General features: G+C 35.3%; 1 protein-coding gene across 8 annotated transcripts in view; it reads right to left on the bottom strand.

Moving 5' to 3' along the window:
- FAM135A (family with sequence similarity 135 member A) overlaps positions 1-17,999 on the bottom strand; it is a 154,044-nt gene that overhangs the window by 19,885 nt on the left and 116,160 nt on the right. For 3 of the 8 annotated variants that reach the window (XM_010371564.2, XM_030928625.1, XM_030928626.1), the window contains 7 exons: positions 16,622-16,776; positions 14,051-16,406; positions 12,322-12,482; positions 7,587-7,678; positions 6,981-7,078; positions 4,506-4,657; positions 2,212-2,322 (listed from right to left, as the gene is read on the bottom strand). In XM_010371564.2, coding sequence (XP_010369866.1) covers positions 2,212-2,322; positions 4,506-4,657; positions 6,981-7,078; positions 7,587-7,678; positions 12,322-12,482; positions 14,051-16,406; positions 16,622-16,776 — 3,125 coding nt within the window. The remainder of the gene's footprint in view (positions 1-2,211; positions 2,323-4,505; positions 4,658-6,980; positions 7,079-7,586; positions 7,679-12,321; positions 12,483-14,050; positions 16,407-16,621; positions 16,777-17,999) is intronic. The other 5 variants (XM_030928630.1, XM_030928631.1, XM_030928627.1 and 2 more) reach the window with 3 other exon arrangements.

Raw genomic sequence — 17,999 nt, 5'->3', positions numbered from 1 at the left:
CCCCCAACCCCCTCATAAAAGGGGAAATAGGGGGACAAGTACAGAATAAGTGATCAAGAGAAATATTTATTATTATTAAGATGGAAGAAATGGGAATAACTTTATCTATTAAAGGATTAATTACTGAAAAGGGGAAGAGTTTAAAGATACTGATGAGAAGGAATGAGTTCCAAAATGGAGAGGGTAATTATTCTTGAACAGATTATAAATCTTTCACTGAACTAAAAGGAAAACATAGGTTAGTTAATATTGGTAGGTAGAAAGAAATGTCTTGAATTTCAAAGATAAAGTAGAAAGGAAAAGCAAAACTAATTGTGAGAAATGAAGGGAGCAGTGAAAATCTGAAGTTTGAGGAAAGGTGAAAATTTGGGAGAGTATCTAAGGGAATAGATAGGAAGCTAACTAGAGATAACTAGATAGGGACCCCATGGACCTACAGTGCTGCTGATTCTGTGTGTCTGTGTGATCTTTTTTGGAACAGCTCAAAGGCTAGGTATAAAAACAGTAATGTAGATTTGCAAGATGACTAGGATAGAAAAACAAAGAGTAATACATGAATGACAAAAGTAATCCATAGAGTCTGAGGCTTTAGTCAGGAAGGGAGTAAAAGCACGAAGGGCAGGGAGACTTAAGAAAATGTAGTAGGAATCACAAATGAGTCTAAAAAGCAGCTGAGAAGAAGGGAGCGAGAGAAAAAGAAGGATAAGACATCACAGTAATAGAATGGAATGTTGGCTGAAATTTCGTAAGTACAGTGTAGCCATGGGTATGAGTTCAACATGGAGTGGAATGAAGGGACACTGGAGTTGAGAAAGGCACGCTGATGCATAACGAATTATCGAAAGGGCTGACTCGTCAAATTACCAAAAATGATTCCAGATCTAAGTATGTTAAGATCCAAGAGGAGAATCTTTTCCCAAACATAATCATGTCACAAACATTTGTCAATGTCTTTTATTCTCCTGGGATAACCAGGAGGTCATTATATTAAAGAAGAATAGATGGTATCACAGCTTGGATGATACAAGCCTCAAATAAAGTGGTTTTATATGACAGTGGAGGAGTAATGATTGCAATTAGAAATAGAAAGCAAGAGGACTATTTTCCTTACTTTAGGTGGTACTTAGTAAACGAGGAACTGAGCTTCTACAGCAGGTATTAGCAAGACATGGCCTGTGAGATTTGGCTACTGCTGTTTTTGAATTAATAAAGTTTGTTTGAAACACAGTCATGCTCATTTGTTTCTGTATTTTCTGTGGCTGTTTTCATACTACAATGATATTGTTAAGTAGTTGCAAAGAGATTGTATGGTCTACAAAGCCAAAATATTTACTATCTGGCCCTTTTTAAAAAAAAGTTTGCCAAACTCCACTCTATAGCCGGGGGAGTGAAGACATGGGGGCGAGGAGGGGAAAAAAAATCTGTTTCAGTTACATCTCCACTTTCAGAAGTAAGCGGCGATAACATTCTTTGAAGAAAATAAAGGCAGTCTGAAATTTCCCTCAAATAAGGATTTCAAAGGACACTGGAAAAAATATGCTGGGAAGATGTACGAGGATGAATTGAGGGAGAGCATAAGGTCAGAAGTAAGGTTATTTATAGAGAGTAAAAATGGCAAAGGAGCAGTTGAGAACTTTAGGTTGTAAAGCCTGGAATATATATGCAAAATGGGGAATATAATTAATAATTAGTTAATATGAAATAAGTAGTAAGATTCATCCAGTAGTGAGAATTGTAGAAAGGATAATCATTAACAGTTTAGTTTCTGACACTTTCAGAAATGCTTGCTAGCCATCTAATCTAATCTAATACAATACAATAAAATATGAAGGTAGAAAAACGTGGCAGTTTATAAAAAGGGGTGAGGATTGGGGTGGGAGACAGCTAGAACAGCGGGGATAGGACATGCAGAAACATGGTTTAAAAACAGACTAACAAAACTGGCACTGAATTACAAATGTTGAAATTCTTTGGGCAATTTCAAAGTAGCTGTGTAGCTCACAAAAGAGAAATAGTCATGTGAAAAAGACTAAACAAATCTCTCAACTGCTTAGTTTCAGTTGTGAGTCTGCTATTTCATTATTAGGAAATTACAGTAGAATGACACTTCTTTTTTTAATCACTAGAAGGACATGTTGATAATTTATTTGCTAAATGTTGATTTTTAAAAAAGTTTTCACATGTATATTTTCCAAACTGTTATATACTTACCTGCTTTGTTACTAAGCTTATATAAAAAAGTTTGGCGAGGGTCTGAGTGATCTCGACATGTCAGCTGCAAAAGCGAACCTGATTTTTTCCATTTCTGCATAAACCAGAGACCTAGAGAGTCATATATGACATAGAAGTATGAAATGAAACATATAGAAACATATGCCAAGATTATTCATTTTAATATATATTTCACTTCAAAAGATGACTGCCTAAATTAGCATTTTTGCTGGCTAATCAAAAATACATTTGGAAAATATTTCCATGTTCTGATAACATTTATAAAGATGCATGCTTAGGTTAACATGAATTAATGGTGGCTGATGAACGGCTTGCTATTTCTATTTCATTCAGTAATAAAACAGATAATAGCATATGAAGAACAAATTGGAAAAATCATACCTTTAGATATATTCGTTCAAATGATAAAGAAGCAGATGAAGAAAAACTTCAAATATAGTAGTAGGTCAAATGCCTATGCAGAATGATCAGTCTATATTTACAGTTGAGTTATGACATAATAGACTAATTGCAAAGGGACCACGTCTTAGAATGAAAAATTGTTTAATGTTTTCAAAAGACAGCTGAATATCATTTGTTTTATACTAATTTTTTTTTATATTATCAGTAACCCATATTTAAATGCATCTTGCTCTTAAGGAAATTAAGCAAAATCTTAATCACTCAAGTTAGTGTTCAAGACTATGAAATATTCCTTTCCATTTTCATTACTTCTAATATTAGACAGGGAAACAGGAAGAGCAGAGTGGGAAAACAATCCTTTAATTGGTTAAATCTGATAGCTGGAAACATATCTGGGAAAAAGTTTAGTGAAGAATGAAATTCAAAGTACTACATTCTATTCATGTTCGGTTCTATTACACATTATTTAAGGACTTCATTTTTCTCATTTCCTCTTTTTCAAACTGTAAAAGTCTAGAACTGGCTGTATTTTTAAATCACCAACTTGAAACGGGATACAGAAAAAATGGTATGGTTTGTTATTAAAAGGAAGTGGTAAAGGAAACAGAAATAAGATTTTCAGGGATCAATGAAAAGAGACAGAGTTAAATACAATTTATTTTCACAATGGGAATCATTGACTAACTTATAAATCATTTTGGTAAAAATCTAAGGGAAAAACCAAGCCAAACAAAAGGCAAATCAAGGCCGGGCGCAGTGGCTCGTGCCTGTAATCCTAGCACTTTGGGAGGCCGAGGTGGGCGGATCACGAGGTCATGAGATCGAGACCATCCTGGCCAACATGGTGAATCCCCGTCTCTACTAAAAATACAAAAATTGCCGGGCGCGGTGGCTCAAGCCTGTAATCCCAGCACTTTGGGAGGCCGAGACGGGCGGATCACGAGGTCAGGAGATCAAGACCATCCTGGCTAACATGGTGAAACCCCGTCTCTACTAAAAATACAAAAAACTAGCCGGGCGACCTGGCGGGCGCCTGTAGTCCCAGCTACTCGGGAGGCTGAGGCAGGAGAATGGCGTGAAACCGGGAGGCGGAGCTTGCAGTGAGCTGAGATCTGGCCACTGCACTCCAGCCTGGGCGACACAGCGAGACTCCGTCTCAAAAAAAAAAAAAAAAAAAAAAAAAAAAAAAAAAAAAAAAAAAAATACAAAAATTAGCTGGGCATGGTGGCGTATGCCTGTAATCCCAGCTACTCAGGAGGCTGAGGTAGGAGAATCGCTTGAACCAGGGAGTCAGAAGTTACAGTGAGCCAAGATCGCGCCACTGCACTCCAGCCAGGCGACAGAGTAAGACTGTCTCAAAAAAAAAAAAAAAAAAAAAGGCAAATCAAGTTCCAAATATTTGTTGATGAGAATATAAATACTAATCAAAATTCGGGTCTTACCTTTCATATTAACTTCTCATAATATCTCTTTACTGTTTTTGAATCAAAGTTAGGATTAATATTCTATATAAAATGTTATAACTTTATAATGTATTAAATGTAGGTGTTTGTTATCTGTTCAAGTAATGGAATGACAAAATAGTTTATAAGATAAAACTTTACTAAAAATATTTAGAATTTAATGGAAAAAAGAAAACAATGCTCTTGTGAGTTTTGACAAATGCCATCTCAATATAAGACAAGCCATTTTCCAAAATGACTTTCATCAACTTATTTCACGTGCATAACAAAACAGAAAATTTGCTACATTTTTTTGTTTCACAAAATTCCCAGTGTGTGACAAATTGGTTCTAAAATAAACACTAGAAAATACTAAGTTCACATTTTTTTCTCTATTCCATATTTTTAATACAGAATAAAACTTTTTACCTGTATTAACAAGAGCACTGCTGTTGTAGAGTGTACCAAGGTGAGGTCCAGAAAGAGACAGAAACGTATGAAGTTTGTTGAGGTAATATTTAAACCTTGGCCTTGTAAGCACTGAACGAATTATTAAATTGCCCAATGAATGTCCAATAAAGCTTTAAGAGGGAAAAAAAAAGTTATTTTTCTCACAGCATTAGTTTTAGAAACAAAAATCAAAGCTGATCCACTATAAAATGGATGTGAATACTAATAATTTGAAAATTTCTAATGTTGTAAAAGTATACTGCTACTTTGAAATGATATACCACATTTTGAAGGAAAAAAATGTGAGAATGTATAGAAGATCCTCATTATTATATAATTTAAATGTTTAAAGAAACAAGATATTAATCTGAAAACTTTTACTCAAAGTTTGTAACTGCTTAGATATAAATACATACTAAAGATAATAATATAATGACTAGATTACTTATTTGCCTTCTTAGGTACATACACAAATTATTTACTTATTAACTCATCATTTCAAACAAAATTATGAAATTGTATTTATAAAGGACAACTTGGAGAAAGTATATATCTGTTTCTCTTATTCTCTGGTCTATACTTCAAAGATGGACAGGTTTTGACTAATAATATTTTCAAGGCATAGGTTAAAATACGTGCATTTTCCTACTATAAATCTTCACTTATGCAAAAAGAATAGTATTTATGTAGCTAGCACTTCACTTTTATTATGAAATGGTTTAAATCAGTGGTCCCCAACATTTTTGGCACCAGGGACCAGTTTCATGAGACAATCTTTCCACAAACGGAGTTGTGGGGATGCTTTTGGGATGAAACTATTCCACCTCAGGCATTAGATTCTCATAAGGAACACACAGCCTAGATCCCTTGCATGTGCAGTTTAAAACAGGGTTCACAAATCTAATGCTCACCACTGATCTGACAGGAGGCGGAGCTCAGGGGGTAATGCTTGCTCACCCACCCCAATGCCATTCACCTCCTGTTGTGAGGTCTGGTTCCTAAGAGGCCACGGACAGGTACCAGTCTGTGGCCCAGGGTTTGGGGACCCCTGGTTTAAATCAAAAGAGCCTGTTTACTTACTGTTATTTTACAATAGATGGTATAAGATTCTCTGGGGACAATTAGCAATGAAAGAAGACAGCTTGAGAGCTGTCTAAACACCAGCTTGCAGATGTATCTTGTGAGAAGCTCAGGACAAACTTCCCTCCCAAACTGAACTTCCTAAAGTAGTGGGGGTGGGAATTCTGATGGTAGCTAACAGTTTACAATCAACCAGATTACACTTTTGGAAATGATTGATTATAACTGACAATCTAACCTGAAAGACAATACTTTTGAGGAGGAATAAATAAGTTGAAATATTATTTTTCTCATCATAAAATAATAAACGAATAAAAGCTAAACAAGATTTTAAGATCCACAAATGAATAATTACAAGAAAATAATCTCTTCAACCAACAAACCTGAACCTTCTCTCATATTTTAACAGAATTCTGTTTTTTAAAAAATGACTTTAGGTAAAAACTGCTTATCTCTCTTCTTATTCCCTATAGTTCAAGTTGGAAACAAACTGTCCAAAAGTTTACAGTACGCAGAACCAGCTTCTTCCTCTAACCGAGATGGGATATGAATGTAGTCAGTTTATTCTACCCTTTTTGAAACAAAGACTCTTCTCTCCTACATCTATTAACAAGATCTAATTAAATAATGAAACTCATATTGGCGTAATCATCATGTCTTGCTTGTGGAAAACTGACTCACAAACGTATACAGTAGTCATAAAATCTGGCTGGGCAAGGTGGCACACGTCTGTAATCCCAGCACTTTGGGAAGCCAAGGTGGGAGGATCACTTGAGCGCAGGAGTTCGAGACCAGCCTGGGTACCATAGCGAAACCCCCATCTCTACAAAAATTAGCTGGACATGGTGGCGCATGCCTATAGTCCCAGCTACTTGGGGGGCTGAGGTGGGAGGATCGCCTGAGCCCAGGGGGTTGAGACTACAGTGAGCCTAGATGGCGCCACTGATCTCTAGCCTGGGTGACTAAGCAAGACCCTGCCTCAAAAAAAAAAAGTATACAAACTTTGAAAGTGTTTTTGTTGCTTCATATACATATATGTAAGTCACAGAGCCTTTACATATTCACAGAGTTGTAACTCACTATAATCAATTTTAGAACCTTTTTTCCACCTCAAAAAGAAATCCTGTATCCTTTAGTTATCCCAACCATCCCTCATCTTCCCCAGCTCTAACCTACTTTCTTCTCTACAGATAATGCTTTTTTGGACATTTCATATAAATCTTTCCCTAAAATCTTTACTTTTTTTCACTGTAAATTAATTTGAGTTGTAGTCTCCTACATTTCAGAATAGGGCAACCTTACCACAAATTCTGTTTAACTTTTCTATAATTCATAGAAATATAAAAATAAATTGAATAATATTAAAGAAGATACCTTATTTTGGAGACTGTTAGACTATATATCTGAATATATTGTATTATCTCATCCAAAAGACGATCAGTCATGCTATCAAAATCAGCAAAAGTATCATTCTAAAAAGAAAGCAAAGCACATATATTATATTTGGGAATATGTATAATCACAAGAAAAACTAACAATATAAACATTATTTTTAATTTAGGTACTGAAAATATGGTTAAGTCCAACTTTTTTAGAGAAGTTAGTGAGTGTAATATTTGTTATATTAAAATGAGCAAAGAGACTAAATTTCTAGGGGAAAAAAAGGTTCAGTGTTCTTAAAATACTTGCATTATTTAGTTGTTTAGCTCACTACCAGTATGAAACATAAGATGTTTACAATGGTTTAATTAATGAAATATTTCTATAGAAATGTGAAATTCTAGAAATGTTTCATATGTGAAGAGATCATAAGTCAAAATGTAAATCATATATATTTCCTCTGGATATATATTTACATCAAATTTCATAGAAATCAGAAAAACTATTTCTACTACTACAGGCATTTTGTAGTAAGTCAAAATTTAGGTAGAAACTGGTACAAAAATGTTTGTTTTCACTGAAAACACTGTCATATTGTACCTGATTTCTCTCAGACATAAGAAAATCAATTCTTCCCCCAGGCAGTCCAAGTTCAATGTAAGTTTTTACTAATCGAAGATCTGCACTGTTTCCTAAAAAATGAAAAATGATATTTAAAGGATGAGATAAAGTAAAAGGCACAAAGTCCACCATCATATATTTTTACAGTTTTTAGAGACAAGCTTATGGCCTATGCCATTTGTGAATAGACAATGTACTATGAAATAGAGTTCTCAATTTTTATGTCAAAGTTGATTTCTATTAGCCAGGCAATGTCAATTCAACAGTTTTTTTTTCTTTTTTTCTTTTTTGAGACAAAGAATCTTGCTCTGTTGCCCAGGCTGGAGTGCAGTGGCACGATCTCGACTCATTGCACCTTTTGCCTCCCAGGTTCAAGCGCTTCAACCTCCCGAGTAGCTGGGACTACAGGTGCATGCCACCACGCCCAGCTAATTTTTTGTATTTTTAGTAGAGATGGGGTTTCACCGTGTTAGCTAGGATGGTTTTAATCTCCTGACCTTGTGATCTGCCCGCCTTGGCCTCCCAAAGTGCTGGGATTATAGGTGTGAGCCACCATGCCTGGCCAACAGTTTGTGGCTTTCACTTTTCTACCTAACAGTGTATTTATCAAACTGTTTGCACATCACTTTGGTGACTGCTGGCTACAGTAGCTATAAATGGTGCCTTACCATCACCATTTTAGGTAATCATATAGCAAACTCTGCATCCATTTTAGATTTACTCTGTTGACTTTCCTTTGGTGATACTGGCACAGACTGAGAAAAATAAAAATTCATTTAAACATCTAAGAAAGTTTATTTTAATAATTATTAACTCAAAAGGCATTCACACATATACTTACAATACAGATACAGAACACAAGCGTTCTTCAAAAGGTTCATGGAAAGCGCATCATAAAAAAATCTACGTATGGGTTTCAAAAATGTTTCACACCAAAATAAACACATACTAATCTGTTATAACGTGTCTGAATAGAATCTAGTTGGAGGCACGAAATCAGTTTGAGGCTGGGTGCAGTGGCTCACGCCTGTAATCCCAGCACTTGAGAAGGCCAAGGCGGGCAGATCACAAGGTCAGGAGATCGAGACCCACCTGGCTAACAGGGTGAAACCCCGTCTCTACTAAAAATACAAAAAATTAGCCGGGCGTTGTGGCAGACGCCTGTAGTCCCAGCTACTTGGGAGCCTGAGGCAGGAGAATGGCGTGAACCCGGGAGGTGGAGCTTGCAGTGAGCCGAGATCATGCCACTGCCGACAGAGTGAGACTCTGTCTCAAAAAAAAAAAAAAAAAAGAAAAGAAATCAGTTTGAAAAGAAACCTTATCAAACAACATGAATTCTGCTAAAATGGAAGCAAGAACAAACATCAAACTTATGGTGAAGCTTCAGTGGAAAAATGGTGAAATAATTGAGGCTTTACAAAAACTTTATTGGGAAATGACCCAAAGAAATCAGCAGTTTACAAATGGATAACTTGTTTCAAAAAGGGAAAAAACAATGTTGAAGATAAAGCATACAGCAGTAGACCACCCACATCAATTTGTGAGGAACAACTTCATTTTATTCATGCCCTAATTAAAGAGGACTGACAATTAACAGCACAAACAACAGCTGACACCGTAGACATCTCAATTGGTTCAGCCTACAGAATTCTGACTGAAAAATTAAAGTTGAACTTTCCACTCAATGGGTGTCAAAACCATTGTGCTCAAATTAGCTGCAGACAAGAGAAGAGCTTTCAATGGAAATATTAAACAAATGGTATCAAGATCCTAAAGCATTTCTTCAAAGAATTGTAACAGTAAATGAAACATAGCTTTACCAGTATGATCCTGAAGACAAAGCACAATCAAACCAATGGCTATCAAGAGGTAGAAGTGGTCCAGTCAAAGCAAAAGTGGACCAGTTAATATAGCAAAGGTCAAGGCAACAGTGGTTTGGAATGTACAAGGCATTTTGCTTCTTGACTTTCCAGAGGACCAAAGAATGATAATTTCTGCTCATCATGAGTGTGTTTTGAGAAAATCAGCCAGTTTTAGCAGAAAAATGCCTGGAAAAGCTTCACCAGAGAGTCCTTCTCAATCATGACAATATTCCTACTCATTACTCTCATGAAGAGGGCAATTTTGTGAGAGTTTTGATTTACAGTCCTGATTTGGTTCCTGTGACTACTTTGTTTTTTTATCTTAAAAACTCTGTAAAGGGGATCCATTTTTCTTTGGTTTTTAAGTAAAAAATAAGGCACTGACATGACTAAATTCCCAGGACCCTCAGTTCTTAGAAATGTACTAGAATGGCTGGCATAACTGCTTACAAAGGTGTCTTGAAGTAGACAGAGTTTATATTGAGAAATGAAGTTTATATTTCTATTTTTATCTTTTAACTCCATTTTCCCACAATTTTTGTTTGTTTGTTTGAGATGGAGTCTCACTCTGTTGCCCAGGCTGGAGTGCAGTGGCTCAGTCTTGGCTCATTACAACCTCTGCCTCCTGGGTTCAAGTGATTCTCCTGCTTCAGCCTCCCGAGTAGCTGGGATTACAGGCGTCCAGCACCATGCCTGGCAAATTTATTTTTCCACATTCTTTCTGAATTCCTCTCATATATAAATACAAAAATAATTATCTTCAAAAATAATGTAGTGGATTCCTTTGGTTTACTAGCAGTATAAACACGTCACTATCAACTGCTGAATTTTTATTTTACCTGATATTTACCTTTTAGAATTTTATGATTTAATGCATTGACAGAGGTAATTGTTTTATTCTTCATTTTAAAAGGAGTACCTCTAATATTCACCACAAACTATAAGTTTTCCATAGGCTTGAAATATATATGCTTAATCACATTAAGGAAACAGACTAATCCGACTGAGATCAAAGTTTTGTGCTTACTTTTAATAATTGGGAATGATTATTAAATTGTATAAAGTTTTTTTTTTTTTTTTTTTTGAGACGGAGTCTTGCTCTGTCGCCCGGGCTGGAGTGCAGTGGCCGGATCTCAGCTCACTGCAAGCTCCTCCTCCCGGGTTCACGCCATTCTCCTGCCTCAGCCTCCCGAGTAGCTGGGACTACAGGCGCCCGCCAGGTCGCCCGGCTAGTTTTTTTGTATTTTTAGTAGAGACGGGGTTTCACCATGTTAGCCAGGATGGTCTTGATCTCCTGACCTCGTGATCCACCCGTCTCGGCCTCCCAAAGTGCTGGGATTACAGGCTTGAGCCACCGCGCCTGGCTAAATTGTATAAAGTTTCTTACTTGATTTGCTGATGTAGGGTATTTTATTACTAAAATTCTTTATACTTACTTATCTTCCCATTCTGGGAAATAAACCTTATTTGTTATGGTAACTTACTCTAGTATATTAATTCCAAGTGCTAGAGTTTTGTTAAATATATTTGAGTTCATTAAAAGCATATTTATGTTATATTGGTCTACTGTTTTTTGAGGGCAGGTGTTGGTGTGATATCTTTATCGGATTTGGTAACAAGGTTAGGTTAACTTTAAGGAATAAAACGGGCTGTTTTCTACCTTTTTCTCTATTGCTCTAGAACAATTTATGTAACATAGGGATAATTTGCTTCTTAAAATGTTTTAAAAAGAATTTGCCAGAGATTCTACTGGGTCCAGAAGTCTTTCTTGGAGGATAATTCTTTGAAAACTTTATTATTTGGGGAAAGGGAAGAAAAGTTAGCATTGAGAATGCTTTATTTCTTGAGAGCCTGTTTTTTTTTTTTTTTTTTTAAAGAAAAATCTACAGTTTTATGCTAATTTGGTACCAGGGTCATTTGTTTAATATTTTCATAATCTGTAAAAATCCAGTTTGTTGCTATAGAATCTCATTGTAATACAGTAATATTGCATTGGTCTAGAGAAATTTGGCATCTTCTAACAGTTCCTACATCTAGAAAAAAACTGTTGAGTAACCAAACGGCTGTCATTAAACCCCAGCACTAAAGCCAGGTACCTGTATTTCGAATTTAATTTATATCTTAATTAATGAAATTTTAACTTCTAGAAATACTGATTTTTCTAGCACATAAAGTTTAAAGCAGCCAAGTAAAAGGGAACCAGAAAGACTATCAAAGGGAGACAAAATAACTGCCATGAGGTGACAGCTGGCAAAACCAACAATATGAGAGAAGATAAAAAAAAAATCCACTGAGTTCATGTCCTTTGCAGGGACATGGATGAAGTTGGAAACCATCATTCTCAGCAAACTAACACAGGAACAGAAAACCAAACACCACATGTTCTCACTTCTTAGTAGGAGTTGAACAATGAGAACAAATAGACACAGGGAGGGGAACATCACACACCGGGGCCTGTCGGTGGGTGGGGGACTAGGGGAGAGATAGCATTAGGAGAAGTACCTAATGTAGATGACAGCAAACCACCATGGCATGTGTATACCTATGTAATAAACCCGCATGTTCTGCATGTATATCCCAGAACTTAAAGTATAATGAAAAAAAAAATCCAAAATTAAACAAAATGTTGGCACATAAGCGTCAGTTCCACGGAAAGTTTACTTACGAAGGAGTCTAATACTACACTTAAGATAAGTAAAATTAAGCATATTTCTGTTTCAGAATGCATTTAAGATTCAATTAATTTAAGCAATTAAAAATCTTTTTTTGGTTCAAAGATTAGATGAAACTAAATGAGACTAGGAAAAAAACATATTGAGTTGCTCTGGGTTACATCAATAGATGTCACATACCATCTAAACCATGCACACAGACAATCAGATGCACTCCATCTTCAGAACCATCCTCTTCTTCTATGCTAAAATAAGGTACTGAGGATGCCAGCAGAGGAACTTCACTGTACATGAACCCAGGAAGTTTTAGTTGCTTCAGTTCTTCTTTCGCCTGAAGGAAGCTGAAGTAAAATACAAAAGATACCCTTTACCAAGGATCATATTCAGTTGTTAGAACCAAAAAGAGTCTCCTGAATTTAGAGAATTGTAGAAGTGGAAACCCAACAATATTTGGTTTTAAAACCACGAAAATATGTGACATCACCTAAGTGATTTAGAAACCAGAGAGTAATTTTCTTTACCATTTGTAGTATATATTCTATCAAATACAATGAACACTTTCAACCTGAAATCACTTGAAAATATTCTTTTAAACTTGAAATCAACTAAGAAAACATTCCAAGTGGAGTTACGCTTTCTGCAAAATTTAATACTGTATGCACAGAAAAGCTGGGAGAGGGACTGCAGAGGTGATAATCTGATGTTTATCCTGTAATCAAATCTTATCCCCTTTGCTCCTTTTTAATCTTGCATAAGTGGAAGGGAAGGAGTGATTTACAAAATATAACAGAATGGTAGTTACAGTATTTAGCAGATTAGGTTCTTTGTATTTTTCTCTAAAAATACCAATAAGAAGGAGCAGAATGAAGAGGGTAATATGACTACATACAATTAGTGGTATATACTCGTTTGCAATGATGGACAATCTAATCAATTTGGGGATTGCAAACATCAAAAATTATTAACTATTGAACATACATCATTTGGACTGATAAAGTGAAGCTGGAAGAGGAACCTGATAAACATTAAACTGAGTAGGATAAGCTGGGTGAAAACATATAGAGTCTATATGAGAGATCATTGCTTTCTGATGACTCAGATAGTCTGAAGTAACCAGATGGTGATACAAACTTTATTCTCCCTGCATATTACAATTTTTTAATGGGTCATTGTTAACCTCAGTGGTTTCACTAGCTTTAGACTCTATGTATCTTAATTTTTGTGCATAAATCAGAATAATCTGAGAACTTTAAAAATCTCTATATATACATGCTCAGACCTCTTACCCCAAATATTATGACTCAGTCTGGCTGAGGCAGTAGAATATTTTAAGAACCAGTACACACTGGTAAACTTGTATCATCCCCAGATTTTTCTGGATATTTTACTGGTACATGAAATCTCAATTTTGGAAACCACTGACTTAGCTGAAGGCAATCAGCATCTGGTAAGTTTAAGAAGTTTCCATTACCCTGTTACTCATTTAACTAATATTGTCCTTATTTCCTAGATAAACTCATAAAACTTGGCTTTTGTCTGGAAGTTAATGGAGAAGAAATGAGGGACTGATGAAAAAAGGGTTTTAACCTCAATTATTCCATACTTCTAACACAAAACTACCACTGGAAAATCTGTATCAGGGATGTCTAGCCTATAGAACAGCAGAACAGCACAATCATTCAGGAACTATAGGTCTTTCCGGCCAAGGGTATATTATGTTCACTTCTCCTTTTCGGAGAGTCACCAAATACGCACTTTTTGAATTACAGAAACCAGACAACAAAATAGACACTCAATGCTTTAGCACTATCCGTGATTATACATATATACATATATATACACATATATATGCACACACACACCATATATATATATTTAGCAGCAGATACTATTGTGTTTCATTACTTACGCTTGTATTTGAGGTTTTGGTGAACTTTCATACCAGGAAATTGAAGAAGTGAAGTTGTAAGAAGTACTGCTTGGCTGCTTTGTAATGGCATCAAATTTACTTTTGGAAGAATATTTAACATTACAAGGAGACTCTCGTGGTGCAGATGGGAAGGACAAACAACCAGAAGTACAGACAGTAGGCATATTTATACCATCTCTCAGATAGTCACTGTTTATTTTTTCAGATTTTACAAGTCTTTCTTCTGTTAGTTCATCTCTGCTTGTATAGTGAGCATTTATTCTTCCATCCAAAGCTGAATAATCTGTTTCTTCATAGTACCCATTTTGAACCATTTGTTGATCCTGCTCTTCCTCCTCATCCTCTTTACCCTGTTCCTGCTGAAGATTACTAATTTCTTCTTCAGAAGTTTCCTTCTGAGGGCTAAGTGCACTGCTGTAGCTGACAGCACATGTGTCAGAAATATCCGTACTGCTTTGAGAACCAAAATAATTTTCCACAAGCCCTTGCTTTACTATATCAGTACTGGCTGAAAAAGGATCACTTGTACCCAGATGAGTTTCACTTTCAACTGTAGGGATTTCTGAATACATTTGTTTGAAATTTAATACATCACTATTTTTTTTCACAGTTCTATCTTCACTAACATCTGTATTAGTAGAAATGGAACCTGAAATGACACAAGGAGTGCCTAAACAAATCAGTTTTGAATTTAATGTAATTGCTGTCCCTGTAGAGTTATTAGATTTATCAGGACTCTGGAAGCCTTTACACATAGTATCCAAGTTAGGTTTGGAGCTGCAACTACTTTTCACATCACTGGAAGTATCTTCATCTGAAAAAACAAATTGTAAAGGGTCTTTAATGCTTGAATTTAAGGAATGTATTGCTACAGTTTCATTGTCCAAGTTCCCTGAAAACACAACACTCTGTTGTTGCAAAATGATACTTGACTTTTTAGTATCATCACATTTTGGCAAATCAGTCGTTCCTAGATTTAATACAGTTTTGCTATCATTTAGATGGCATTCAGGTACAACAGATTTCTTAGAATTTTCATCAGGTGACAGTTCATCATCAGAAGGTAGAGAGTTTATGGATGTCAAAGATGACTGTATTTCACTTATAGCACTTGTACTCTCAGTACAATGATTTCCTAATGAAAATTTTACATTATAATCAGGTTTCATCAAAAGCTGAGGAAATAATCTTTCACTATTGTAAGGACCTTGCCCTTGCACAGTTTCAAAGACTAAATCAGTGTTTGGATGTGTCGCAAAAGAACTTGGTTCACTTTCAACACCCGAATCTGAAAATCTAGATGAGGCATATGTGGCACTAATATCTGGTAACTTAATTGTATCTCCACTTACTACAACATGATATTCTTTTGTAGAAGGGGCAGGTAGATTACTTCTTAATTTAGTTAATGATTCTCCAATAGAAAGACACTTTGCTTCTTGCAAAGCTTCCTTTTCAAATGTTATTTCTATAGATTTAGATTTACCATTAGATTCTAAGGACTCAAAATTGGGTAATAAATTATCCACAAGTATTTCTTCTTGTTGAAGCTCTGTCCAAGGTCCTAGTTTGACAGTTATTTTCTCTCCACTGAAAGGATCTTTATTACCGGGCTTTATTTCAATTGTTCTAACTCCCAAAGATGGGGATGTTTGATGATCATGGCAATCGTCTGATGACCTTCTGGATGCCAGATTGTGTTCCATTTGTATAATTTCACTATCGTCCTGGGAGATATCAAGTTTACCTGAAATGGACAAATTTGCACAAAGATTTAGGTTGCCAGAGTTCAAAGGATCAAACTGGTCTGGTTGCATATTTTCAATATCTGGAGACTTTTGTTCAGTTCTCTCTGTATTAGTTGGCAAACAGCTAGCTTCCTTTTGACTTGTCTGTCTCATGTAGGTCTTTGGGTCAAAATTATATCCACATATTGTGGGATCCAGACCTTCCTTCTGACTATGTGAAGGATTGCCTTCAAAGCATTTAGTGAGATCATTTGATGCTGTACTTTTCAAACATTTGTAGCCTACCAAAACCACAGAATCCTTAGAGTTCTGTTTTATTAATTTTTTTGTGTTTTCAGATTTCATTGTTTTCATAAGCTTAGTAACCTTAACCTTCGATTTATTTGATTCTTCATTCTTTCCTTTTAGAGATTTTGTTAGCTGCTTTTCACCTTCTGTATACCAAATACTGGAGGCACCAGCAGGTCTGACTTTCAACTCTGGGCTAGAAAGTCCTGCTACAGAGCTTTCTTCAGTCTCATATTTATCCATTTTACTGGACTCTGATCTCTGAAGATTCTGAATTCCCATCCAGGGTGCATCTAAGTCTTTTATCCAAAGAAAAAAAGATTCAGGTTTAAAACAAAGTGTGAGAACTCATATGATTCTTTTTCTAACTATAACTTTCTAATATCCTCAAACATAAATAAAACCAGAGAAGGAAAAAAACTATTCCACATTAGGGAATGGTTTTATGTATATTAGGAAGAATATACTGAAAACTATACACATAGCTTGTATATTTTAGTTAGATTACACTTACCTTCAGTAACTGAATCTAAATACCTATCTTCAAAGATTATAGGTAATGAATTGAGATCTCCATCTAATTCACTACATTCAATAGGTAAGGGTGGAAGAGAACTGCAGAAGGAAGTATTTTTGATAGCGGTGCACATCTGTAGATGACTCTGAGCACTGAAAAATATTTCTTAAGTCAGATTGTAATTTTAAGAAATTATACCCAACTCCCCTTTATAGACTTTCCCCTTCCCTCCTCCATTCCTATCCCCCATCTGTAAGACATAATCTTCTTATGAAAGAGCTGCTTGGTCAGCGATAAAAACTGGTAAAATGAAAATGATGGTTTGTTGGCAATAAATTATTGACTTATTAAATTACAGACTGCTAATTATTTATGTAATTTCCATTATATTCTTCTATACTTTCTTATGTTATTTCAAAGTGAATTTCCATGCTTAATGTCTCAACTTCTTAATCTGCTGCAAATCACATATAAGAGAAATACCAAAAGCTTAACTGCCTAGTAATTATTTGATGCTAGTGCTGGGAAAAAGACGTGTTTCATTTTTACTGTTTCTACTTAACATATATTGACAAATAAAATTAACAGCTATTTAAAACAAGATGTATAATTTTCTAATACAAAACAGTTAAAACAGATAACCTTGTCTTATGGAAAATTTCAAACAAATCAAATAATAGTATAAAATACCCCACATACATACCTCTGAACTTCAACAATTAACATGTGTCCTTTTTATCAGCACTCACTACCTACCTTGATACTCTATTATTATTTATAGGATTTTTTGGTGGTATAATTTATATGCATTAAAATATAAATCTTAGCTGTATGATTTTGACAAATGGATATATGATACAGAACATTTCCATCTACTCAGATGGTTCTCTCACGTCTTCCCAATCCAGCCCAAGTCAATGCCAAGAAAACCACTGTCCTGTCTTTTTTTCATCTTAGTTCTGCCTATTCTATAACTTCATATAAGTAGTATCATACGGTATTCAATTTCTAATGTCTAGCTTTTTTCGCTCAGCATAATGTCCTCTAAATATTCTTTAATATTAATTAAATATTCTAAATATTCCTTTAAATATTCTTTAAAGGAAACTAGGACTGAATCTACTCAGTAGGAGAGACAGAAGGCATTTGTTCTGGATATTTTAATTGTAAATCATTTACAATTACAGAAAACAATATCTATGAAAATCTATAATAAAAAAGGATGAACATAAGAAATTCTGACCTGTGAAAATACAGACAGAATATGGCCAAATGGAAGGCTAGAGCCAAAGCTGTAAGAGACTACCAAGATTATGGTAGATCTGATAAAAAGGGAAGGAGGAATACAGTGCATTATGCTTCTTTATATGTAAAG

Source organism: Rhinopithecus roxellana, chromosome 4 (genome assembly GCF_007565055.1).
Source record: "Rhinopithecus roxellana isolate Shanxi Qingling chromosome 4, ASM756505v1, whole genome shotgun sequence".
NCBI lineage: Eukaryota > Metazoa > Chordata > Mammalia > Primates > Cercopithecidae > Rhinopithecus > Rhinopithecus roxellana.
This window is presented reverse-complemented; position numbering and strand designations above follow the sequence as displayed.